General features: G+C 40.2%; 1 protein-coding gene across 1 annotated transcript in view; it reads left to right on the forward strand.

Moving 5' to 3' along the window:
• Ryr2 (ryanodine receptor 2) overlaps positions 1–27,216 on the forward strand; it is a 424,465-nt gene that overhangs the window by 175,744 nt on the left and 221,505 nt on the right. The window contains exons 19-26 of the mRNA XM_028769855.1: positions 1,058–1,176; positions 2,325–2,458; positions 3,711–3,952; positions 9,110–9,302; positions 10,930–11,146; positions 13,340–13,444; positions 18,552–18,655; positions 24,395–24,478. Of these exons, the coding sequence (XP_028625688.1) occupies positions 1,058–1,176; positions 2,325–2,458; positions 3,711–3,952; positions 9,110–9,302; positions 10,930–11,146; positions 13,340–13,444; positions 18,552–18,655; positions 24,395–24,478 (1,198 nt within the window). The remainder of the gene's footprint in view (positions 1–1,057; positions 1,177–2,324; positions 2,459–3,710; positions 3,953–9,109; positions 9,303–10,929; positions 11,147–13,339; positions 13,445–18,551; positions 18,656–24,394; positions 24,479–27,216) is intronic.

Below are 27,216 nucleotides of genomic sequence, written 5' to 3' on the forward strand. Positions count from 1 at the left end.
AGAGAGAGAGAGAGAGAGAGAGAGAGAGAGAGAGAGAGAGAGAGAGATCACCAAGGCTCTCCATGCCATGGTTATAGACAATTGACACCATCATTATTGACAGAGATGAACAACAATGGATGGCTAGTCTGTTTATTTATGTATTATTGTTGAAATTACATTTGATTGTGTTCATGTGTGCACATCTGTGTGTGGTCAAGCATGCCACAGTGCACTTGTAGATGTCAGAGGACAACTTGAGGCTTCTACTCTGTGTATCCTGGGGATACACACTCAGGTTAGCAGGTTGGCAGCAAGCACCTTTGTCAGCGTCAACCATTTTGCTGGCCCAATGACAGTACAATAGAAGAAAAAAGGAATATGGTTTTCAGGTATATACTAAACATTCTCAAAATGAAACCCACTTTGTCTTACTCTTTTATAAAAACAGAAAAAGTTATATTCTACTTTTGTGATGGCTATAGTTCATATTTTTTTGTTTCTATACTGGTTTATTTCTTTCTTTCGTGTTTTTAAATGAAAATTTTTGGGGGTAGAGGGGGGACCCATCTCAAGTTGTTGTGTTTGGCTGTAAGTGCTTTACCCGTTGGTCCCTCTTGCTGGTGTAGGATTGTTTTAAATCCCAGAAAGCTTCAGAATCTGCCCTAAGGTACTGTCCATCCATGTTTGTCTTGAATACTGGCCCACCCTATATATCTGCCACTCAGGCCTGTTCTGCTGTTCTGTCCCCCTCTTTTCTGTGACTATCTGGAGGGGATACATTTGCTAAATTCCCCAAGCCTGCCAACCACTCTCTATTATACTCTCAAGATACAATCACCTTCCTCAGCTAAGCTCCACATCTCTCTCCACTGGGATTTATCATCTTTGGATATCTGCCTGTTCTGGCAAATGGCACCTGTTGCTTCCCACAGTGCCCGTGGCAAACACATTGAGCACTAAGTAATGACATGTCAAGTAGAGAGAGTGCAGTGGAGTGGAAAAATAAGAAGTGACTGGTTCCCGAGAACGCCAACCTTCTTGCTGCTTTTTTTTTTTTTTTTTACCTCATCTGCAGGTATCCTGGAGGTCCTCCACTGTGTGTTAGTGGAGAGCCCAGAAGCTCTGAATATCATCAAAGAAGGACACATCAAGTCCATTATCTCCCTTTTAGACAAGCATGGCAGAAACCACAAGGTAAGTTTGCCATCTGATTCCATGAGTGAACTCTACAATCATTAAATGGTGAAGAGTGGACGCTATATTGCAAAAGGCTATAAGAGAAGATCTTAAATGCTTTTGCCATAATAAATATAAAGTAGGGAAAAAATAGAATAAATGTTCAACCAGCCAAAAAGGGATAAAATATGGAGAGCCTAAAATATCTAACATGTTATATAATGATTTAAAACAAAGAAAAATATAATCTTTTTTCTTATTTAACAGGTACTTTGAGAATTTTACTAATTTTCTACTTTGTAATTAAAAATGAAACAGTACTAATAAAATAAAATGATAAATGTTTGAGGAGATTGATTAATTTATCATGATTTGAACATCATACAACATATACATGCATCTAAGCAGTACCTGGTAGCCTATACATCAGTGTGTTTTTTTTTGTCTTTGTATATCAGTTAAAAATAAGTTATTAAATTAAGATATATGCTAACATATATCAAGATGTGTTGAAATTGTCACGAGTATTTTCCATCCTTAGTTTCCATGGAGTAAGGTTGTCCAGGGTGTAGTCATCACTGCTGTGGGAGAAGTTCTTGCCTTGTATGTGGAAGAAAGCTAGGGAGTCATTGCAACACCCACTGTCGTGATAAAATGACCAAGCTGAGGGATGGGTGAGGCACGATAAAGTGCCCGTGAGAGGATGAGGACCAGAGTTCAGACCTTCCTCATCTGCAAGAATGCTGGGAAACTGTACAGCTTCCTGTAACCCCAGGGCTTGAATGGCAGAGATAGGAAACACCCCTCCTGCCCCCACACTTCCAGGGCTAGCTGGATAGCTAGAGTAGTCAAATTGATAAGCTCTGGGTTCAAGTGAGAGACCCTGCCTCAGCATATAAGGTGAGAAGAATGATTCAGGGAGATGCCCAATGTCAGCCTGTCTTTTACATGCACATGCACACATGCATGTGCACACACACTTTTGAACATGCATACACACATGCACATCGGTCTCTCACACATGCACGTGTGCGCATATGCACACATACACAGAAGAGACAGAGATGGGTAAATAAAACTCAATCCGAGCTGGGGTTGTGTTTGTCGTGTGCCAAGTGCTGTTGCTGCTCGAGTCACAGTCAGCTGGAAGTGCCGTCTCTCCCCAGGTCCTGGACGTGCTGTGTTCTCTCTGTGTATGCCATGGAGTTGCTGTCCGTTCTAATCAGCACCTCATCTGTGATAATCTCCTCCCGGGACGAGATCTCTTACTGCAGACCCGACTTGTGAATCATGTCAGCAGGTAAGTTCCCACAGACATCCTCATCTCTTCACACCACAGCCAAGGAACTCTCTCTCTAGGAAGCCAGCAGGAGGGCTGTTGGCTTTCCTAAGGAGTTGTATGTGTCTCCCACACTGAACAAGTATTGTTTTCACCAAGTGGATGGGTTAATAAAATAATAGATGAGCCCAGCAAAATGTGAACTTACTGAAAACAGGTGTGTGAGAGAGTTTCCGTACACTTTCATGTGCAGATGGATTGCCACTGGTACCTTGAGAAGCAGGCTGTAGCTGCACTGTTCTTCAGTAACCCATGAGTGTGTCTTCTACAGGTGATAATAACAGTAGAGCCCCAAGCCTAAGACATCTCAAACTAAATAGCTAATGAAATGGCATATTCCACCAGATCTGCCTTTTAGGGAATCTGATAGTTATGAGTGTCACCTACAAGCTACTTAGTGCTGTGATTTGCCTATGGCTTGTGCTGTCTGTATTTTATGAGCTCTCCTTGGTACTGATCTTGTCTGACTTTATAGATGTTGAAGGTGTGGCTGAGGTGGCTCTTGGGTCTGTCTACAGAAGCTGACCTAGTGAGACCCATGCTGTGCTCTTCTTCTTATCCCTCTAGATAAAGAAACCAGTAAGCCAGAAAGAAAAAAAATCAGCAAAATGTTCTGTGTGGTAGAGTAACCAGGGGCTTTCCTGAAGCTTCTGGCTATATTATTCTTCTATAAACAGAAGTAGTGTGAGATCTAGATGTCCAGCAGCTAGATGTGCATCAGTTTCTAAAAGATTTATTTATTTACTGTTTATGAGTTTGGGTATATGGTATGTATGTGTACCACATGCATGCCTGGAGGAAGGCATCAGGTTCCCTAGAGCTGGAGTTATATACCTGTTGTCATGTATGGGAAGGAAGTGTTTATTCTGGCTGGCAGTTTGGGGGTACGGGTGGGAGAAGACGTGGCAATAGGTGCATGAGATGGATGAGTTCTTTGCATCTGCGTTCAGGAAGCAGAGAGATGAATGTTGTCACCTAGCTTGCTTTCTCATGTTTATTTAGCTCATGACCCAGGCACGTGGGATGGTGCTGCCCACCTCAGTGAGCTAAATCTAGAAACATCATCCAAGACATGTCCAGAAGTCGGTCTCCTAAATGATTCTAGATTCAGTCACGTTGACAACATTGTACATCATAGAGAATCAGGAATAATATTTAAAATAATAAGTAATGAAACCAATGGAAGTTTTCTTTGTCCTTTTCTGTCTAAAAGCATGAGGCCTAATATTTTCCTGGGTGTCAGCGAAGGATCAGCACAGTATAAGAAGTGGTACTACGAACTCATGGTGGACCACACGGAACCCTTTGTGACAGCAGAAGCCACTCACCTGCGTGTGGGCTGGGCTTCCACTGAAGGGTATTCCCCATACCCAGGTGGGGGTGAAGAGTGGGGTGGCAATGGCGTTGGTGATGACCTCTTCTCCTATGGGTTTGACGGCCTTCACCTCTGGTCAGGTAGGCACTGTCCCTTTTCTTTAAACAATTTCCAAATAGCAATCTTATGATCCTGTTGTACATGTCTGCAAACTGAGAACATTTGTTGCTCAGAACTTCAATTCTTAGAGGATGAGTACAAGAGTTTAACAAAAACACAGGTGTTTTACTTCAGAAAAAGAAGATGCTTATCCAAGGGGCTGTAAAGCTCGTGAATATGTGTTTTAAAATGGCATTCTAGTGCATGAATGACCTACAAGAATGTCGTGTGCTTCTGAATCACTTTAACTGGTATGTACAGAGATTCAGTGTTCATCATAAAAATCATATAGTACAATAACTAGTTTAGATTTCTGAGAGTTACTGTAAAAGTGGAAGCCAGTCAGATGGAAGCTCCATGGGATCAGTCTATGCATGACAGGGCTTGACAGATGTGGAAAACTTAAAACTACAGGAATAGTCAAGAAACCGGCTGCCAATTCTCAGTACTCATTGGAATACTTATTGCAAATGCTATACGTTGAAATTTTCTTTCTCCAGATCACAAATAGGTACAATTTGATTTATGTCAAAGTTTAGTTCTTGCATAGTAATATGGTATTATTTTGCATAATATTATTCCTTTCAGATGCTAGGGTTCACCTGCATGTTGCAGGCATGTTCAGCTCAAGAAGTTGCATTTATAAGACAGTTCTAGGGTGACCTTGACATATCTTAAACTTAGTTTGTAGAAGACATAGAAAGTTACCTTAAATTGTAAATGCTGAACTTTGTCTCTTAGTTGTGAATGGTGTTCATTTAATAGTGTAGAGACCTAACAAATTCTGAGAGAGGGCTTGAAATTTTAAGTGAACTAAATCCAGGAGTTGATAGTAATGAGATAAATGAACTCAAGGCACTCTGTAGAGCGACATCTGCATAATAAGAGTTATTGGCCCTCTTTTATCCAGTTCAAACGTCATGAGGGAGCCATGTTTTGGATAGCTCACCTAACTCTTGGAGTTTGTGGCTAGAGGTCCCAGAATAGCTTATATTGCCTTCTCCAGGTACATGAGCCAATCAGAACAGAGCTATAATGCCTTCCTTGATCTCATAGTAATAATCTGTCATCCCAAGGTCAAGAAAAGAGTGCTCGACCAAACATAGGGCTAAGTTCTGTTTTCTGGTATATTTGATCTATAATGCTCTGAATACCATCACCCTCACCTCTGAGAATTGCTTCATGGGAAATGGGCCCTCTGCTGGCTGAATGAGCCATGCTAAGGTGTTTTCTTCTAGGCAGTGGTTTGGGGAAGTGTTCCCCAGATGACACATCCTGAAACTACTTTATTGGGCCTTTCTCTACTTCTGATCTTACATTCACCTTGAGAGGTTTCCTTTTGACATATCAGAAAAGCTTCGTACTGTTGCAGCTTAAACCTGTGCTTTATGCCCTTATGGCAGAGTGCTAAATGGAAAAATATGGACAGAGCATGACTGTGTGGATGTGCCACAGGATAGATGGCAGGTCACAGACTGTTTGGAAAAAAATATCCTGATACTCTGTAGTCAGGAGAACTTGTGTTTTAACTTGATGTGAGGGCTGTTTGTTTGTTTGGTGTGTGTGTGTGTGTGTGTGTGTGTGTGTGTGTGTGTAGAGGCCAAAGGCCCACCTCTGGTGTCAGTCTTTTTCTTTTACCCAATTTGAGATAGGATCTTATTACTACTATGTATAACCCACAGCTTCAAAAGTTTCTCATGTTTCATCATAGGGTTTCTGGTATGACAGTCATGCATGCTACTATGTCTGTCTTTTACCTGAGTTCTGGGGATCTGAATTTGTGCCTTCATGAATGTGTGGCACGCCTTTGTCAACAGTCAGTCATATCCCTGGCCCCTTGTCCATCTTTTAAAGTGTCAAGAAGCAAGACATTATTATGGCTGTAGTGAAGAGTAGTGTTACTCCACTTAGGGGCTTATGGCATGCTTTACTAATTTGGAGTTCTGTCAACAAGGACCAATGTAAAGAAGGTTGAGTTTGCCTAAGTTCTACATCACCTTCATATGAATTGAGACAACTTCCCTGGAGTTGCTCTCATATTTTTCTTCCTTTTAACAGTTGCTGTAGGATTTAAAGCATCAAACTGGCAGTTTCTAGGAGAGAACACATGTTTTATCACTGAACATTGTGTAATTAGAGACCAGTATTCCTAGGAACAGGGATTTGATTCCAAGTCAAGTTTTGAGTGACATCTTTATTTATTCTCTGACACTTAACTGTGTACATCATTGATGTACACATGATGTACACACATCATCCCAGATGAGGACAAGAAATGGGAAACTCTTGGTACTTTTAGAGATGGAAATAAAAAAAAAATCTATGGAGGAGGCTGTGAAGCAATACAGGAAAGATCAGTGTGGATTCATCACCCGAGGCTGTGTGTCTACCTGCTGTTCCACCCTGTGGACTAAAGCAGAAAACAAGGATAATCCAATGGACTGAGTGTGCAAGGATAGGCACTCTGCCTGGAGATGTGACCATACACCTTCCACACTGTGTGTGTCCTTCAATCCATGGCCTCAAGTTCTTCACTGAACCTCTGTCTTAGCTATAGACTTTCCAGAGCAAAGGACATGAATGACCCTTCAGTTTTCATTAGCTTCATCACAGCAATGTCAATCAACTGAACAATATATTGGATTGTAGTAGATGTATAATTTTAGTATCGTGGCTAAAATAGAAACATTCTTATTAGTGGTAGGTCTTGACATTAACAAGTGAATCAACATTTTCCAAGGAGCTGCTTGGCTGTCATGTTTTTGATCCCTCTTGTTTTTAAAGCTGCTCTTACAATATTCAGTGAGTTCTAGAAGATGTATCTAATAATGATTCTGATGCTGGAAGAGTTGCATATTGATAAGATCAGAACAGTGTCCACATTTTAGAAAGTGGAGGCTATCTACCACTGGTGTTTTAAATGTGTTCTTACTTAGAACACATGCAAGACATAAAAAGGTGTGTGTGTGTGTGTGTGTGTGTGTGTGTGTTAATGAAAAGCATGGGGGATGGAGATGGAGAGATGTCTCAGTTGATTCAGAAGACCAGACTTTGATCCCCAAGAGACACATGATAGAAAGAGAGAACAGACTTGCACAGTTGTTCTTTAACCTCCAGATATACATCATGGCACTGATTTGTGCCTGAGTACATGTGTGCATATGGATCTGTTTTAGTTCTTTTCTATTACTGTTAAGAGACACCAGGACCAAGGCAACTCTTATAAAATAAAGCATTTAATTGGGGGTTGCTTGCAATTCAGAGATTTAGTCCTTTATCATCATGGCAGGGAACATAGCAGCAGGCATGAAAGGTAGGCATGGTGCTGGAGAAGTACTTGAGAGCCACATTCTGATCTGCAGTCAGAAAGAGGGAGACACTGGACATGGTGTGGGCTTTTGAAACCTCAAAGCTCACCCCCAATAACACATTTCCTCCAATAAGGGGATACCTCCTAATCCTCTTTAAATAGTGCCAATTCCTGATGACTAAGCATTAAGATATATTAGCCTATGGAGTTCATTCTTATTCAAATCACCATAAATACATAAACAAAGCATAATAAGTAAATGAGAAAAATGAAATAAAATGAAATAAAAGTGTAAAACAAAGCAGAATTCATGAAGTCTGTTTTTATCTTTGTTCTAATTGTGGATATGTTTGTGCCTGTCAGCTTATGTTATGAGGAGACCAATAACTTCCTTTTTGTAGTATGCTATGTTTAGTGGATGCCCCTTGGAACTAATTAGCTGAGGACTTATGATGTCATCAAGAATGGGCTGATACCATTGGTTGTCCAGGGGAAACATTTGTCAAATAACTTCATGCCTCTGATTGTATTCTGCTGGACCAAAGAAGCCAACATTTATGTTTTACATATGTTTTATTATAAAACAAAAGCAAATTGGCCTTCAATTCTCTCATGATAAGCAATATGCTGCAAGAACAGTGACAGTTCCTGCTTTCATTAGCTTGGATTTATTTTGGATTTTTGAAATTATGAGGGTATGTAAGAGAAGAGGTACCAACTATCACTGTGCCTAAGACTGCTGCTTCTAAATTATTACTTTTTCAACATACTAATTCTAGAAGTTGGTAGCAATTTGCCTTCTGCTTATAATAAATCAATACCAGGCTTGGTGGTACATGCCTTTAATCCTAGAACTCAGGAGGCACAGGCAGATGGATCTCTAAGTTTAAGATCACATTGATCTACAGGGAGTTCCAGGAAAGACAGGGCTACACAGAAAAGCCATCCTGAAAAACAAAGCAAAACAAAACAAAACAAAACAAAACAAAACAAAACAAAACAAAACGCCTACATAAAAAAAAAAAAACCCAACAAGAAATGAAGTAAGTAAGTAAGTTTGGTTAGTTGATTGGTTCAGAAGGAAAATCATCTGCCAAGGACTATACAAGTCAAGTTATAGGTGGCTGGGTGCTATTGGAAGTTAGATGCTTTTGTAGATATCCTCTGATATCATTTTATTTTCTCTGAGGTAGTTTATACATCAAATAGCATTCATATGCATGCAGAAATTTCTAGAAATGATAAGACCCATTTTCGACCCAAGCTCTGTAGCACCTGAAAAAAAAAGGAAAGAAAGAAAGAAAAAAAAGAAAAGAAAAGAAAAGAAAAGAAAAGAAAAATTGCTTTCTTTTTGAACAAGAGTATCATGATATCACATGATACTTATTTTGAAGATTCACACAAGGTACCCATCAAAACAACAATTCAGTGAGGAAGCATCCATTTTGGCTTACAATTCCAGGTGATACAGTCCATCATGGTGGGGAAAAGCATAATGGCAAGAGGCAGAAAGCAGGAAACAATAAGCAACTGGTGATGTTGTGTGCAGAGCCAGGAAGCAAAGAGAGAGCATCATTGGTGGTGCCAGCTCTCTTTGTACTCTTCACGTAGTTTGAGATTGCAGCCTAGGGGATGATGCTGCCCACCTATAAGGTCTAGATAATGCTCGAATTCTGTTACTTTGGTGGTTCTGAGTCCCACACAGTTGACAGTGCACATTAACCTGCACAGTGCATTCTTCCCTTGGCTTTGGTCCATCACTCTTACTATATGACTGAGGATGATATTTCACGTTAAACCTCACCTTACTTACCGTTTCCCCTAACAGGATGTATAGCTCGGACCGTGAGCTCACCCAACCAGCACCTGCTGAGAACTGATGATGTCATCAGTTGCTGTTTAGATCTAAGTGCCCCGAGCATCTCGTTTCGTATTAATGGACAACCTGTGCAAGGAATGTTTGAGAACTTCAATATCGATGGCCTGTTCTTTCCAGTTGTCAGTTTCTCGGCAGGAATAAAGTTAGTACTTCTCTGTTGCTTGGTGTGTTTCCATTTGTACTTCTCATACTTCCACAGAGGACTCTCCTCTCTTTCGCTAACCTTAGTCCTTTGTTCTGAGATGTGTATTTCCCTATGGATGTTCACCATAGAGCCTGCTTTCAGTGACTGAAACTTCACACCATTTCTCAAGTTTACCGTGTTGTTTTATAAAGGAGAATAGGTGAAATTCTACAAAAACAAACAAATAAACAAACAAAAACACTTTAATTACATGATGACTTGTCATAGTAACTTCCCACACTGTCACCAGTTAGTATATTTGTGTATCTCCCTAATAGGAGAAACTCTCTTACCCCTACCATTTTTTTGCTTTGGTTGCTCTTAGATTGATTTCCAAGGAGTATTTCTAGTTATAAGGCAGCTTACTGAAGAAAAGTAATCCAGAGGCATTAGCTATCAATAAAGATATGGCCATTTCTGGTGGACTTATACAAATTATGCTTCTTTCTTTAAGTTTGTGGATTATTTAAAAGTTTTGCTTTATTTTACCCTACTTCTTTTTTTGGGAAATAAAAATGAGAAAAACAGAAAATTAATAATAATGAGTTAAAAATGTCAATTGTTTTTTATAAGCTGAACATCTACATCATTACTGTTTGAAACGTGACTGTTTCAAAACTCCTTCAGTAAAGCTCACATTATGCTTAACTAAACGAAGACAGAATCTTAGTGAGTACTTTGCTTTTGTTGAAATTGGCAAAGTATTGAAACTATGGTTACCTGCTTTCTTCAGCAAGCAGAGGTGACACTTAGGGCTTCTTTAAGGAATTTCACTAGGAAATCAGATTCAACACAGTGGCTGTTTTTTCCCTAGTAACTGTCCAGATCCTGTCATTTTAAGCACACAGATAGTTAGGTGCCATCCTCACTGTGTCTCATTAGTCCTTGGATGTCTTGGGACATGGAGTGGATGAAAACATGTCCTTCATTCATGGAAATAAGGTAATGAATGCACCGTCCATTATGAGACTGCTCTTTCTAGGTCATCAAGTGCTGGGTCCTCACTGACCTGTGAATACATTGAACAAAGTTTTCCTCTTTGACCATGATGATGCTCTTGTGTTTAACCTCTTATGGGGAGAGCCTCTTAGATTCTTAGGTGATAAGATTACTATGATATTGTATTAGTTACTTTGCTGTTGTTGTGATAAAATACCATGACAAAAAGCAATGATCTGTTTGTTTTGACTTGTGTTCCAAAGGTTAGAGTTCATAATGGCAGACAAGACATGGCATAGCAGCTAGAAAGCAAATGGTCACGTTTCCATCCTATACAGGAAACAGAGCCAGAGCAAGAAATGGGGTGAGGCTATAAACCCAAAAGCCCCTCTTTAGTAATACATTTCCTCCACCAAGGCTACACCTCTTAAAGGTTCCAAAGCCTCCCCCAAACAGAATCACCTGCTAGGGACCATGTGTTCAGATGCATGAGGTTATGAGGGACATTTTTCCTTTAAGCCATATATGGGGAGTATGTGGCTTGTAACAAAGTTAGCTTAGTACTACTAAATGTTACTAATATTTTCAATTAAAATCATGCAAATACATCAGAGATATAATTGATGCAAACTTGCTTCTTTTGCAGGGTTCGCTTTTTGCTTGGGGGGAGACACGGAGAATTCAAGTTTCTCCCTCCACCTGGCTATGCAGCTTGCTATGAAGCTGTTCTGCCCAAAGAGAAGTTGAAGGTGGAACACAGCCGAGAATATAAGCAAGAGAGGACATACACACGAGACCTGCTGGGGCCTACAGTGTCCCTGACCCAAGCTGCCTTCACACCTGTTCCTGTGGACACCAGCCAGGTACAGAAGGGGACACAGGTGGCTGCTGAATTGCAGGGACTCTCAAACTTGTATTCCAGCCCACAGTAGTACACTTTCCAGCCATGCACCTAGCGGGTCTCATAAGTAAAGTGCCCCTCTTGGTTCTCCATCCATTTACTCTCCACTCTGTGTTTTGGCTTCCTCAGCGGCTCAACCCACTCTGCTGCTTTCATAATGCTCCAGTTGTTTTTCTTAAGTCTGTGTTCTGGATAGTCTTGAAAGTTTTATTACAGCAATTAATGTTGGGGCTGGAGAGGTGGCTCCCCAGGTAAAAGCATTTGCCACCAAGGATGACCTGATTTCAGTCCCTGGTACCCACATAGAAGAAGGAAAGAACCAATTACTTCAAATTATTCTATGACCTCCACATGCATGCCTGAATGCACATACACACACACACACACACACACACACACACCCATACACACACATACACACACCCATGCTCACATATACATGAGAGACAAATATAAATAAGAAAAATAAAAAGTAATTTACATTATTTAGTTTATAAATGCACACTATTCACATATACATGAGAGACAAATATAAATAAGAAAAATAAAAAGTAATTTACATTATTTAGTTTATAAATGCACATTATGTTTTAAAAAACTAAGTATAGCAGCATGATGGACTTATTTGCAAACTACCTAAGTAACTTAAGGATATAATAACATGGGGTGACTTAATAGCTGAAATTACATACCACACATGAACTAATACCTCCACATTGACACACTAACTTTGGAACAGATGTGTTTGATTTTTCAGTGCAGATGCAGAGGTTTCAGTCTCCTTCCATTTAGATACAGTTACAGTGTTGAAGATATTTAACTGACTTTTATTTGGGGTTGAGATTGAAGTGTGGCTCCAGGTTGAAAATGCTCAGAAACAATCCTTACTTTGGGGACAATAGCCACTTGCCAGTTGAGATGTATAGAATATTTGACCTAAGTTATTACTCATTACATCACAAATAGACTACTAAGGGCTGTGACCTTGGGGACATTGTGTGTGTGTGTATGTGTGTGTGAGTGTGTGTGTGTGTGTGACACATGTAGCAATATCCTAAGTTTGAGAGTGAATTAAATACTGCTCTATAATATAATAGTTTAGTGATGTTGACTAGATCATTCAGTCTGATTATTAGTTTGGAACAAGGAAGGCATTCTAAAATCTAAAGTTGACTTAATACTAGTCCTCAGAAACTTCAGTTTTTATCAGCCATTCCATCATCCTCTCCTCACTTGGTAAACCACCTTCTTATTTATTGAGAGGCTCCTGAATACTTTCTCCTTCTAATAGGGAAGTGTAGGAGACAACCTGCCCTGCTCCTCGTGTATATGTTGGGACCACACTGAAAGGGGCACAGCAGTGTTTGTGGTAAACCTGTCATGGTTGTCAGATGATCAGGATCACAGAGCCAGGGGATTATCTGCAGCCTCCCAACTTGCCCTCATTCAGTCCTGTGGACACTAGTTGGGTTGCCATAGAGTGCTGAGGTGGTTTCTTTTTCTGACTGATGTACAGTTTGGTATTGGCCCATATCCACTCCCACCCCTCAATTGTCTCTTGTCCAGTGCTCTTGGGAATTTTTCTAGAATAAGCACCCTGACACCTAGGAGAGTGGAAGAGAGGAGATGTCACCTGTGGGCTGGAGCCAGAACAGCTCCCAAAAGTCTTCCAGACTGGGTCTAGTTTGTATTTTCATTTTATACTGTAAAATCGCAAGGTGTGAGATTTTACAGAAGCCTGTGTAGCAGTCAGCAGGTTGTTAATGGCAACAGCCCATGGTCTCAGCTCTTTCTCCAGGTCATTCTGTTCCTGATAGCAAGTGAAGTCATGCTTGGCAAATAGGTAGTGAGAGCAGTGCTTCCAGTAAATCACTAAATAAATCAATAAATCAGTATCCAATAGTTGTTTTTACCTTATTGTACTTTGCACTTTACCTTGTTTTCTTTGTCCGTTCATTTACTTGAAATCCTAAATGTGTGCTCGCGCGCGTACACACACACACACACCATGAAATAGCTGGTTTAGAGCCCAATGATCTTGTATGTTAATGCTCTATGAGACTTTTTTTTTTTTTTTGGCCCTGAGCAAGGCTAGTTGGCACAGTATCTTCCAGCATTTGTTTCTGATGAGTGTTTTCTTCTCCTTTTTTCCCAGATTGTGTTGCCTCCTCACCTGGAAAGGATAAGAGAAAGACTGGCAGAGAATATCCATGAGCTCTGGGTTATGAATAAAATTGAGCTTGGCTGGCAGTATGGTCCGGTATATGATTTTGAAATTTATTCTCAGATTCTGTTCATAAATCACTTGGAAAGATAACATTTTCTTGTTGAACCTGCTGTAGTGTGACATGAATCAATAGAATTGATTTTTGTTTTTGAGGCATCTTAGCTCTGTGTGTCTTTTTAAAAGCCAAAGGGAATGAAGTAATGGCAGACTCCCTGACTCAAAAGTTACTAGTATATGGATTGAAAGTTTTACTTTAAAAATCAAGTTAAATAATAGATAATGAGCCTTCATTTCCCAGCTAGAAAACAGCAAAAACAAAAGTCGAAATTGGAATGAAAATAAATATATTATTTTGGTTTTTTTTCCTTTCATAGTCTCTTCTGAGCCCAGAGCATGTAGCAACACAGACCTGTGGGCAGTTGGCTCCATGGTTTGAGGGTGGTGTGGCCAATAATAGTTGTATATGGTTCTAAATGCTAAATGATGGTTTTGCTTTATAATTTGTCAGTAAAACTTTGCTTACAATAAGCACACAACTCTATGACATCTCAGTTTGTCATAAACGTATTTTACCAGGGTCTTGGTGATACTATGCTTTTTGGCTACTACTCTGCCAAGTATCCCAAAGACTGGCCTGCTTTTCCACAGTTGACTCAGCATGGAAATTCGTACATTCATCCATGACACATCAGTGTGTCATGTTGAGCTCTGAATGAAGTATGTGATTAGTGTAGGTAGTCATGCTAACTGTTCATATATTTTGTCCTTGACTTAGACCCTCATGTAAAGAGACTGTCAGCTTGGGCTGTTGTTACAGAGCACTGGACTCTGGTTATTGTTTCAGTCTCCTTGGTGGGAGTTATGCAGAAAATTTCTATAGAATCATCTTAGCAGAAGGTACATAGCTGTGAGAAACATGTCATCAACTGGAGATTACATTTTCTGCCTTCTACTTTACATAGTTTTTCTTTTTTATTTTTTTGCAAATATACTTACATCATTTTCCTTGCTCTTTCCTCCCATATACCCCTCCTTTCTCTCTTTTCCCATATATATATATATTCCCATATATATGGAAAACATATGTGTATGTGAATTTGTTCCTAAGTATAACCTGTGCAGTCTGTATAATGTTACTTGAGTGTATGTTTTCAAGGCTGACCATTTGGTATCTGGTAAGATTCTCTGGCCTGATCTCAGCATCCCTTGGGTGCCTTCAGTACCACAAACTCACATTAAATTCCCTGATCTTCTGGCTCTTACAATCTTTGTGCCCCTTATTTTGCAGAGTTCCCTGAGCCTTAGATGCATGTATTTTGTAGACATATCCATTGAGACTGGGCTCCACAACTCTGCATTCTGTTTAGTTGTGGTTTTCTATAATGGTCTTCATCTGTTGCAAAGAAAAGTATTCTTGATAAAGGGTGAAGACTACACATATCTGTGGGTAATAGGACAAATGTTTAGGTAAGTCGTTAAGTATTATGCTGATTTAGTAAAACAGTGGTTGTGGGTTCTTCTGAAATATCCATGACTTTATTAGCCCTGATTAGTTTGCTAGGTTTCTAGTACCAGGCATGTTTTTGATCTTATTCGATAGATCTTGAGTCTAATTACAGAGCTGTTGGTTACTACCAGTACGTTTGTGCCACTACTGTCCTGTAGGATTACCATACCATGCTGATTGATTCATAGATGTCATGGATAGTGTACAATTGTTGGTGGCCTTTCTACTTTGGAAGCTTGCATGGTGCCTTCTGATATCATGAAAGCTAGTCCTTGGGGAGGAGGCATCCAGTTCAGTTCTAGCTCATGGGTCTCTGGGCTGTGTTTCTGAAGTGCATGGTGTCTTCAACAGTAGACTTACTTTATACCTTTGGTGGGCAGGGGCAGCCAAGGACAACAGCAATAGGCTGTATGTTTGGGGAAACTCTTGGATAGCTCTGCAACATGCCACACTAGCTCAGTTACTAGAACATGAAACTCTTTTTTCAACTGTATAATTTCTGAAACTCAATTCCAAATAAAGATTCCATCCTCCATAAAATAATGTTCAGACATTGCTTAAACTGGCAGAGACTTAATACCTTCCTTTGGGCATCATTTTTTGGCTTTTCATTCTTTGCTTGCTTTAGTTTTTGTGAGATGATAGGAATTCACTGTGTGGCCTGAGCTGGCACTGAATCCCATGGCCATCTTCCTGTCTTAACCTCCCATTTGCTGGGTTTACAGATATGAGTCACCCACCTTGCTTGGCTTCATTAAAAACCAAGGAAATAGATAAATGCTAAATATAAGATTGAACTATGGGCTAAAGTCACCAGGGAAAGAGGTTATTAATGTGTCAGCTGCGAGAGGAACCATGGACAAAATTCACTAAAAGTTTCAGTGTGAAATGAGGATGGTTAGAGGCTTGGAAGATTAAAAAAAGAGTATGTGCAAAAGACAAAAAAAATCCCATGTAGTGGCAGCCATTTACTGGGCCCTTGCTTAGATGAGATGGTTTTTCACAGGGTCATAAGATGACCTCAGACAAATGGTTTTCAGCAACTCCTAGTTATGTGTTTTGCTTAACAACTGAATGAAATAATTCTCATAACAGGTTGATTAAATCTAGTGCCATTTAACATCACATGGGCTCTTCTTGCTACACACCAAGCCCTTTGAGTTTCCAGGTACTAAAGGGAACAGTGTGCTCTCCTCCAGTTTTTTTTTTTTTTTCACTTTCTCTGTTGAGCCTGGGTCTCACCAAGTTAGCCTAGCTGGCCTTGAATTTACTCTGGAGCCTAGGCTGACCTTGAACTTGAAACGTCCCTGCCTTAGCCTCTTGGGTAGCTGTGATGATCAGGCCTGAGTCACTGGGTTTGACTGTTGGGCTTTTGGGGATTTTGTGTTTAGTTGAGTGGCAGACATGCAACCTCAGAGTGAAAAAGAAATATGTAGAGCTTCTTTTTAAAAATCAAAGAAGGCTTCTAGGTAAACTCAAATATTAGAGGCACAGGAGATAATTTGGCAAGCAGAGACCAGGGCTATGGTCTAGGCAGAGACTCAGCATGTGTCAAAGGAGGTAGAAGAAGAAATGGGGCATTTCTAGTGACCTGCCAGTGAGTGGCACAGTGTGGTCATAGGTTAGAGTCCCTAGGGACCATGGTGTAGAGGAAGATAGGTGAGTCTGGCCATGAAGACAGAAGGCATGTGGCAAAGAGCTTTGGTCACTGTGTGATTTTATTTTATAGGGGACTGATGTGGTGAGAGGTGACATGCTTTTGTACCCTGCACTGGGGCCCACAGAATCTGATGATATGAAAGCATGAAACTAATATGGCAGCAGCATAGAGGGTAAAACAGACATTGGAGGAGAGATGGATTTCTGGTACCCTGGTGCCTAGATGGTAGTGGTAAGACATTGTAGGCGTGTTTCCAAAGTCAAGACTAGGCTACGGTAAGACAGGGAAGGGATAAGCAAGCTAATACTCATTCTCTTCACCTAGAAAGCATGCTAGTGCTGTCTCTTTCCTGGCAGAGAGTAGAGAAGTAATGGAGACTACACAGACAGGGGGTTATGTCAGTGCTAGTTCATTTTTGCTTTCTTGTTTAGAATTAAGGACTCAAGACTTGGAGTCTTCAGTTCAGTTTTGTAATTCTGCTTCATTTGCAATTCCTATTCATTTCTAATGATCCAGAGAAAGAAAGGAATAAGGTCATGATTTCTAATTTGGCTCTAAAGATTTAAAAAAAAAACCCTCATGTTTGCACACTTTTTCAGGGACGTATATAGAACCTGGTAATTATCCCATGGAGTAATTTATTCCCTCACAGCTTATGGTTGTCATCAAGGTGTCACCAGGGCAGGGATGCCTATGTAATTTAGGTCTTTACAAAGATTACAAAAATTTAATTACTAAGCCAAGGCTAGAGAACATCTTCATTAACTCCTTCCTGCAGTCTTGAGTGTAGTGTACCTCTAATGCACATAGTGTGATCACTAATGCACTTGGTTCTTACCTTTGGATTTTACATTCTTGGATTCAATCACATGTAGGTTAAAAAAATGAAAAAAATTTTCATTGGTGTTAACTTTTAGTTCTTCAGGTGTTGGAAGTCATTCAGAGGTGACTCAAAATGTGTGCAGGGAGGGACACATTCCATGGGCTCTGTGCACAGACATTGCCATCTCAGAAAAGGGACTTGAGCATTCATGAGTAATTTTGGATCTGGGTTCTAGCAAGCTTAAGAAAATCCTACAAGCAGATCCTAGTAAACATCAAAGAACATTGGCAAAGATTTCTGTGAAGAAAGTCTTTACTGTGCTGATCAATCTGTTAAGGTCTTGAGTACATTTGTGATCTCAGAAGGTTATTATAAAGGCTGAAATGAGCAACCAAACCACCTCAGAGTTTATGTGTGTCCAGTCATATTACTTATTCATGTCCCTGAGCAGATTAATTCTAGATAGAAAAAGTACTACTAAGTAAATCTAAAGTCATTGCCATATCTTCTCATAGAGTTCATTTCTATGTTAATGTCTTATGTCAGGGGCATGGATATTATCTAAGGGCTAGAATGCCTTCTTTTGTTTTCTAGTGAAAGGAGATAAACAATAAATCAAGTAAAGATCTACTCTTTTAGACATGGTGTTGCAGGCCTTCAATCCCAACATACAAGAGACTAAGGAGATCCTGAGTTTGATCTGGGTATCTGGGCTACCTAGTGAATTCAAGGCTGGTCTGGGCTACTAAGCAAACCCCTCCCTCCCAAATGATCTAATTTATTACCACATAATATTGTGCACAATTAAAATAGTCAGTAGGGCCAATGGGCAGATTACTACATTAAGAAGGCAGATGGAGTAAATTTCATGGAAAAATGGGAGATTTGAACAAATTCTGGAAGGAACCCAGTGAGCATGCTCATGGGCTCATGGAGCCAGCATGGCAGAAGGGTGTGGGAGCTGAGAACTAAGCTATGCCAACGGGAAGAGAGTAGGGAGTGTGGACCATGCCAGCCTTTCAATAGACATTTGAAGATTGCAGAAGCTTCCCAGAGCCAGCTGTCAGGGAGTTCTACCTCCCTATTTGTCTCCACACAGCTGTGTTCCACACTGGAGGCTCCTCTATACTGATTTCCCTTCCTGTTTCAGGTTAGAGATGACAACAAGAGACAGCATCCATGTCTGGTGGAGTTCTGCAAGCTTCCGGAACAGGAACGCAACTATAATTTGCAGATGTCACTCGAAACCCTCAAGTGAGTGCCTTTCTACTTTATAGAGTTCAGGTCGCCAAGTGTTGACATTATCACTTTGATTCTGCTGGGAAGCTAGTTCTACTGTAGAAAGTTCCGTGAAGTGCAGGTGGATTAGATCAATATTTGTTGGGAACTTGACTTTGAGTTGGTTTTGTTTCTTTGTTCATACATAGCTTTAGAGTTGTTTGATTGTTGAATCTTCCTAATTTCTTTATTTATTATTTGATCTGTCTGTCTGTCTGTCATCTATTTTCAAATTCAAAATTCTTCTAGCAGTGGGGTATTTACAATGTTCCTAGGAGGGCAAGTCTTAGTAGGGTAGAGTGTTCTCTTCCTATGTAGGATGGATATGAATAGACAGAAGCTCTGTTCCTGGTCTTTATCAGAGGGTCAGGAACTATGCTGGTCAGCTCTGACATCACGCCTGGGTCTGCACCATGAGCTGAAGGCTAGAGAATTCCCTATGCCTGTGGGCCTAACACTTGAACCACTTGGCATTCTTCCCTGGGTCCACAGCTGTGGCAGCTAGGAACCGTGAAAGACCACACAGGCCTATGGGTCTTAACGTGGTTCAGATCTGGTCCTACCCTGGCTCCACGGCTTCTACTGAAGGCCCTGTGAGATGTGGTGGTCCCTCTTATTTTTATGTATTCTTGTTTTACGTCAGCATTTCCCAAATGGAAGCCTATGATTGCTTAAGGGATTTAAAGAATACAAGAGTTCTAGAATCTAACCATACTGCTTGGAGAGTGAACCAGAGACTGAGCTAGTCACACAATTTACAGGTCTGTACTGATTTTAGATATGAAAGTTAAGGGGTTGGAAATATTCATGACAATTTAAAGGAGAAACTTTCATAAATGTAACAACTTAAAAATAGAGTCACATACATTACATATCTTGATTTAAATGTTTTAACTTTACATAACAGTTTTTATTCATTTACCACAGCATCAGACTGATAAAATAGAATTGAAGAGAAAGTTAGCTCTTTACCACAGTTCTCTTAAAGAACACTGATTTAATGTATTTATGGGCATCACTTACAGAAGTTAACCCTACTTTCATTTTTGATGATGGGCTTTCATACATGGAGCTGTACAGTATATGTGTGCACATCTCTGCATATACATGCTTGTACATACATGTACACACACATACACACACACACACACACACCCCAGAGTTTGATACCAGTGCCTTCCTGAGGTACTTGCCACCTTATTTTCTGAGACAGAGGCTCTCACTGAACCTGGAGCTCACCAATTCAACTAGACTGGCTGGCCAGCAAGCCCCAGGGATCTTCCCTCTTCTCTGTCTCCTTGGTGCTGTGTTTATAGACATGCACTGCCACACAGGCCTTTTAAAACATGGGTTCTGAGTATCCCATTGAAGTCTTCATGCTTGCAAAGCAAGCACTTGATGCAGAGCCATCTCCCCGGCCCCACAGAATCTTTATTTTTTTGTTACTTGGCCAGTAGAGATTTGGGATATGCCATCTTCCTGTGAATAAATAGTGTGACTGTGGCAGAATAAATAAAGGGATGTGTTTTCAGATTTTATTTTAAAATTTTAATGTTTTTGAAAAATTACATAACTTTTATTATTATTTGTAGTGTGTGTGTGTGTGTGTGTGTGTGTGTGTGTGTGTGTGTGTGCCTGTGTGTTTGTGTGTGTACACCTGTGGAGGCTAGAAGAGGTGTCAGATCCCTTAGAGCTGGAGTTACACTACAGGTAGTAGTAAGATGTGTGACACAGGTCTCAGGATCTGTCCTCTAGAAGAACAGCATGTTCTTAACTGCTGAGCTATGTCTCCAATATTGTTCCCGCTCATCTTCATATTCATCCTTAGTGTTTTATAGAACTAGTTTCAGTTAAATTAGTCCCTTATCTTAATGTACTGCTGTATTTGTCCCTTTGTTTCCTGTTTGCTAAGAGCAAGGAGTAATTCACACTGAAGCTATTTACCACAGACTCAGAGTACCTAAGCCAAGTGATGTTTCCTATGCTAGGCTAGGGCTCAGGGCATGCCTCATAGGATGCAGTTTAATGTCATGCAAATAGATACATTAAGAGTGTTCGTAGGCTCTGTTGGTCACTTCCTGGAAGGGATGTGTGCACCATAGGTCAAGAACAAACCTATTGAAGGGACACTGTGACCAGGCTGGTTGAGCTAAGAATTGTATTCTGTGTCACCATGAGGATCTCTGGCACTCTGCAGCTCTGGCCTTGATTTGTAGTCATGACATAGCATTCATACATTGTGTTCCATAATTCATGGTAGCTTGTTATTTCTCCGTATTTTACAGTATAATTTAGCTAAATTTTCAGTGCATCCCTTGTCACGGTAACAATAGACGGCTAGGCCAGCTGAGTGTAGAAATGTACAAATTTGCATGGAGTGTGCTAAACCTTTGACTGCTGTGTATAATCTAATCTCCTTTCTAACAGCGCCTGGTGTCTGGTTTGATGAATCAGTAGACGCCTGTGTGTAGTGTTTTCCCTGAAGGGAATGCTAATGATTCTGCTCATGAGTTTATTCTGAACATATCCCTATTGCATCGCACAGCTAACTTGGGTTCGTGTGTACGGTTTCTTTAAAAGTCAGAGTAAGGGAGGAAAAGCTTGCTTCTCCTACACACATTTATACTGTCAGGCATACCAGGTTCTTGGAATACATGCACGCATGCCACACACTCAGGGTGGGGTGGTAGAGAGAAACTGCTTCAAGACAGACTCACATAATATATCATTATAAGGAGAATGGGGTGGGGAAGGCAGGCAGGAAAAAGGTAGGCACACTTATACAAAGAAACAGAGAAATAGAGACAGATAGACTAGAAAGACATCTCTGACACACACACACACACACACACACAAATGCACACACACACTAGGTTAGACAGAAAGAGGCATAGTAGAGACATGGAGACATAGAGAAATATTCAGATACAGAGAGAAAGAGACATGGACAGAGAGACACACACTGGGGTTGAGTGTATATGTAGTTGGAATGGTCTAGCCCACAGAATCAAACAGCAGTGCTCAGAGTCCAGTGGATTCTTCCTTGAAACATATGTGGGGGTAGGAGGGGGGTCAGTCTTGTGCTTTCACATAGTCCAAAGTCAGTCTATTTAAATGTTGTTCTCAATCAAAAAATACCTTCTTAGAATGATCTGGAATAATGTTTGACCAAATACCCGCATAATGTGATCAGAGTTAACACATAAAACTAATGAGTCAATACACAGGAGACATTTACTGAGCTTAGAGTAGATGTCAAGCTTGCCCAGGTTTCCTTTTTACCTGTAACTTACAAATGTCTGTCTTGTCCAATCAGCTCTGCTCTCTCCACCACACATATCCACAGACCTTGGCTGTGTTGTCTGTCTGGAGTATTTTCCTTTTTATCTAACCCTTTATGCTAACGAGGTATTATTATGAGCCTTATTTTCAAGGTATTAGTTATTCTTATTATGGTAGATCTCAAAGCTATTTATAAAAAAATGTAACTTGCTGTAGTTAGGACTTTCTCTGTTTTTTTACTGAAATCCTTTCCGCTCTCACACTCTGAGAGCTGCAGGAGTTCCATACCTTGGAGCATGCCTTACCCACAGCTCTAACCTGGTGGATCCCCACTGCCCTGTGCCTTTGTTCAGGCCCAGCCTGTGATGGTCTACTCTCTGTGTGAGGTGAAGCCACACTTTCTCTGGGAAGTGTTTGCTGGGAAGAGGATTAAAAGGCTGCGTGGATCTCTACTGAGAAGGTCACACTACAGTTTGCAGAAGCCATTGGCTCTCTTTAGAGCCCATAGGAAAGGGCTGGAGAGATGGCACAGTAATTACAGATACATACTTCTCCTGCAGAAGATCCACAACCTCCTGTAAATCCAGTTCTAGGTAGTGCACTCATGTGGAAATCCCATACATAGACACGTAGTTAAAACAAAATAAAATGATAAAGAATAAAGCCAGAAGAAGATGACATATGCCCACTGAATTTTCCACTGGTTAGGGACCTTTGCAATCAGCATCCATATGATTCTGTCAGCATAGACTCACAGCCCCTACCTTTGCAAAGTGTAATGTTGAGGTGCCAATTTTCCTTGATAGGAGCATAAGAGCTGTTAAAATTCATATAGGACGGACATCCACACATGCATCAGCTTAGGGATTATGGTATAATTAGATTTCTTGGTGAACATGTACTCACAGGCTGATTACCTAAATTTAAAATAAATACAAACATTATTGTCTAAGCTGGCTTTAGCATTTCCAGTTGATAGTTTCCTAGCCCTCTGCACGTTTCATTGATCCCGAGACCTGGATCTACTGTCCACTGCACAGGACTCAGCACTCAGGCATTTAACAAATACTTACTGAATGGAGGCTTGAACAGGGGACAATGGTTAACACACTTTCCGCTTCAGGACACTGTTATTGAGTAAATACAACCTGGCTTCACTCCATTTGACAATTTTCTGGTCTTCTGTTGCTGGTTAGCCTTGTTCTAATTGTTAGATTCTTTATTTTATTAATAATATTTCTCCACTCATCCATCCATCCATGCAGTTATATCTAGATGGCTAGGTAAAATATATGGGCAGACATCATGTATGTGTATGTCTAGATTAAGGGATGGATCAGGCAGTCATGGGTTCTAGTAGGTATTAAGTGTATTCATTGTAGCATTGTTTGAAACGAAGAAGGAAAGTCACCTTGAAAGACTATGAAAAGGAAATATGTTAAGATATTTTGATAGTTCCAACAATAACAACCAATAATCCACTTCAGCGATGAAATGGATCAGCAGTTAAAAGCACTTGCCACCAAGCTTGACAAATGGGATTTGATCCCCAGGACCTACACAGTGGAAAGAAAAAAGCTGACTTCCACACATTTTTAACTGAACCCTACTCATATGCTTGTCCCTCTAAACAAACAAACAATCAAGCAAACAAACAAACAATTTAAAAATGATAGCTAGGTCTGGAGAGAGAGTGCAGCAGTTAAGAGATAACTGCTTTGGCAGAGAATCGAGATTCCCTTCTAAGCATCCGCACGGTAAATTACAATCATTTGTAACTCCACTTCTAGGGAATCTGATATCTTCTCTGACCTCCACAGTCACCAGACATGCACACAGTACACATGCATACATTAAGACAAATCACTTATATACATAGAATAAATCTTAAAAAAATGTGAAGTACAATAAGTCTCTTTGGGGATTTGAGTTTATCAGCCTTTTGGGAGAGAGCAATGTCAGGAAGGTTGTAGTAGCCTGTGGAAATATCAACTTACAGAGCAATAGCTCCTGCATGTACTCATCAGCGTAAAAAGTAGAATACAGTAGTGCCAGCCCTTCTGTGCAAACCCAGGCATCTGATTTGCCATATGCAGAGACCTCCACTTCAGCACCACACAGAGGAACTGGAAACGCTGGGTGTTTAGAGACAGAAACAGAGCTATTAGAAAAGGCTGGTGTGTGTGTGTGTGTGTGTGTGTGTGTGTGAGCTTTCCAGTCCTAAGGGTTTGAGCCATTCCAGTGTTTATTGTCTATCCCCTTACTTGGAAGTAACATGGTGGATATGTATTTCCTTTACCCTTGGAAGGAGAGCCTTGTACTCTTCTTCCAAGGTAGATGATGTGGTATAACTCCCACATGGTCTTCTGCTGGCTACTTTTGGATGTGGTGACCTGGTTCTTTAGGCTCATCTCTGTTCTTACTGCTTTCCAGGACTTTGCTGGCATTGGGATGTCACGTGGGTATAGCAGATGAACATGCTGAAGAGAAGGTGAAGAAAATGAAGCTGCCCAAGAAGTAAGTTGAATGGCTTACCTATATCTGGTAACTGATGTGTGTCTTTAGCACCCTGCAATGAACCTTAGAGGAGATAGACAGACCCGAGCACTTGGCTATGCAATGCAGATTTTAAATTTTAAATAAATTGAGGAGACAGCTTAGTAGTCAAAACACTAGCCTTCAAGCATGTAGTTAGGAGTATAGATTACCAGGGATCCTCCTGAGTACCCAGTGGTCATGATGACCTTCCTTGTAATTTCAGCCTTACAAGGTAGAGACAGTGTTCCTTGAACAAGCTGGCTAACAAGACTTGTCATATGGTAGTGAACTCTTATTTTTATTGGGAGACCCTGCCTCATTTAGTGAGCAAAATGAACAGGGAATGGAGGATGGTTCTAGGCATCAATCTTGAGTGTCCACATGCCTACAAACAAATGTTCATGTGTACACACACAAGTGATGTCTGTATACATACAGAAACATGTACCCACATGTACACCACACATGTGCCTATTAAGTATGTGTGTGTGTGTGTATGTGTGTGTATACATGTTCATGTGTGTGGTGCAGGTTCATGCATGGTTACAGGACAACCTTTCTACCTTGTCTCTGGGCTACTGCATAAATCAAGACAGCTGGCCCATGAACTCTTGGAAACGCTTCCTCTCTCTTTCTCATCTCCCAGTAGGGAACACTGGAATCACAGATGCTTGCATTCTATATCTGGCTTTCACCAGGTTCTAGGGGGATTCCAAACTTGGGTTATCAGGCTTGTACTTTACCCACTGACCCATTTCCTCAGCCCCTTGCGTTTGTGTTTTGAAGTGATACCTTTTACTTGTTTGCCATGTATCTCAAGGAAATAGATCTATAGTGTCTAGACATCCAAGTCACAATCTATTGGGAATTGCTGTTTCCGTTTTCCCTTAAAACTTCATCTCCAACCCATCTGTACACACCACATTGCCTTCTCTGCCCTCTCTTTGAAAAGATGCTGTCTGCTGAGTGTTCTTAATGATCAGTCTTTCCCTCTTGAAATGGTGTTTTGTCTTGACTCAAGATTGCCAATGAGTAAGGAAAATCCCCAAGCAAAAGAGAACCACATCAATATTTCACCACTTCACCATATCGATATTTATATTAAAATAAACAAAAATAAGTGAAATAATAGAAGAAATATATGTCTTGACACTCCCAATTCTAATTTCTGTTTCAAATTAATTCTGCTCTAGTTGTTTTCTGGAGAGTGTTGTTTGAGTATTCTCTATACCCTTTCCACGAAAATGTCAGCCAAGCGTTCATTTCTAGATATGCTTCCAACAGACATACTGTTTGTATCTCCACTGTGCAGTCATCTGGAGTGGCCCTATTTGTTTCAAGGTCCTGAAAGGGCGATTTGCTTCTCATTTAAAGCTAACATCCATTTAACCCAGACTTCATCTTCTCATGTTTACCATGGATCGTTCACCACGCAGGGATTTCCTGGCTTCATTCAACTTGATTCATACTAAGCAGGGTGAGGGTGGCTGGGAAACACAGGGACTTGCTGAGTGTTGTTGGTGGTCTGCCATGCTTTGGCTACACTTTAGTTGGTCTCTTTTAGGCTCATTTACAGTACCCCCTTAGGAAGTCTATGAGTTCTTTGGGAATGGAAAATAAAACTGGTCTGCCACTTAACAGGACCCCCATCTGCTCATCCAAGTGATATTAAGGTTTTTTGTTTGTTTGTTTGTTTACATCTTCAGAGATTTGATGCAAGTAGAATGGGCAGTTCAGCAGGATTTTTTCTGGTATACTTTTGTTCTCTTTTTCAGAGAGTATTTTAAAAAGAAACTCTAAAGAAAACCAATGCCCAAACTGTAATTTTTATTTTATTTTATTAGATTTTATATGTGTCAAAATAAAACTAGAAGATAATAATTACAAAAGAATGTTGGTTTTTTGTCAAGTAAATGGATTGGATTACATATATTCATAGTTATATATTATGTATAATTAGCATATATATATAATACATTATATATATAATTTTATAAAGTTTATAAAGTAACTGTCACAGGGAGTAGGCTTGTTGAAGTGGGTGTACTAAAAGCTATTGTTCAACAAATATATGAAACGAGAGATGGATATAGTAGCTGATTCTGATAGGACTTTTTCAGAAAGTTCTAGAAGGTAACATGCATTGTATAGATAGGTCTGTTATTCAAAGGCTACAGGATTTTGCTTTGCAAGAATTGTTACAAGAACTATTTCTTTATTGCCTGTGAATTTTCAGGAATCAATCTGAACCTTTATTTCAAGCTATCCTATGTTATCCTAAGCTATGTTTATTCCAAGATTAACATCAATTTCCTTTTATTGAAAAACCTGAGCTCTTTGTTTTTTCATGATAGCCGTTATGTGAGTCATTGGTTGAGTGACGTGGACCTTATCAAATAGCATTAGTATGATGAAATGGGTGCTTTAAACCAAAGCACATTTATATGTTTCTTTAAAGTACACATTTTGATTTAATGATTAAACAGTGTGTGTGTGTGTTCATATATGTGACTATGGCCATGCATGTGCTAAAGCATGCATGTAGAGGTCAAAGTACAACCTCAGATTCTCCACCTTGTTTTGGGCAAGGTCTGTCATCCACCTCCGTGTGCACCACACTAGCTGGCCCATGAGCTTTGAAGATTTTTTTTTTTTTGTCTCTGCTTCTTCCTTAGGAGTGCTAGGTACTTAGGAGTGCTACTTACTTAGGAGTGCTA

This window comes from Grammomys surdaster, unplaced genomic scaffold (genome assembly GCF_004785775.1).
Source record: "Grammomys surdaster isolate TR1022 unplaced genomic scaffold, NIH_TR_1.0 194, whole genome shotgun sequence".
Classification (NCBI taxonomy): Eukaryota; Metazoa; Chordata; class Mammalia; order Rodentia; family Muridae; genus Grammomys; species Grammomys surdaster.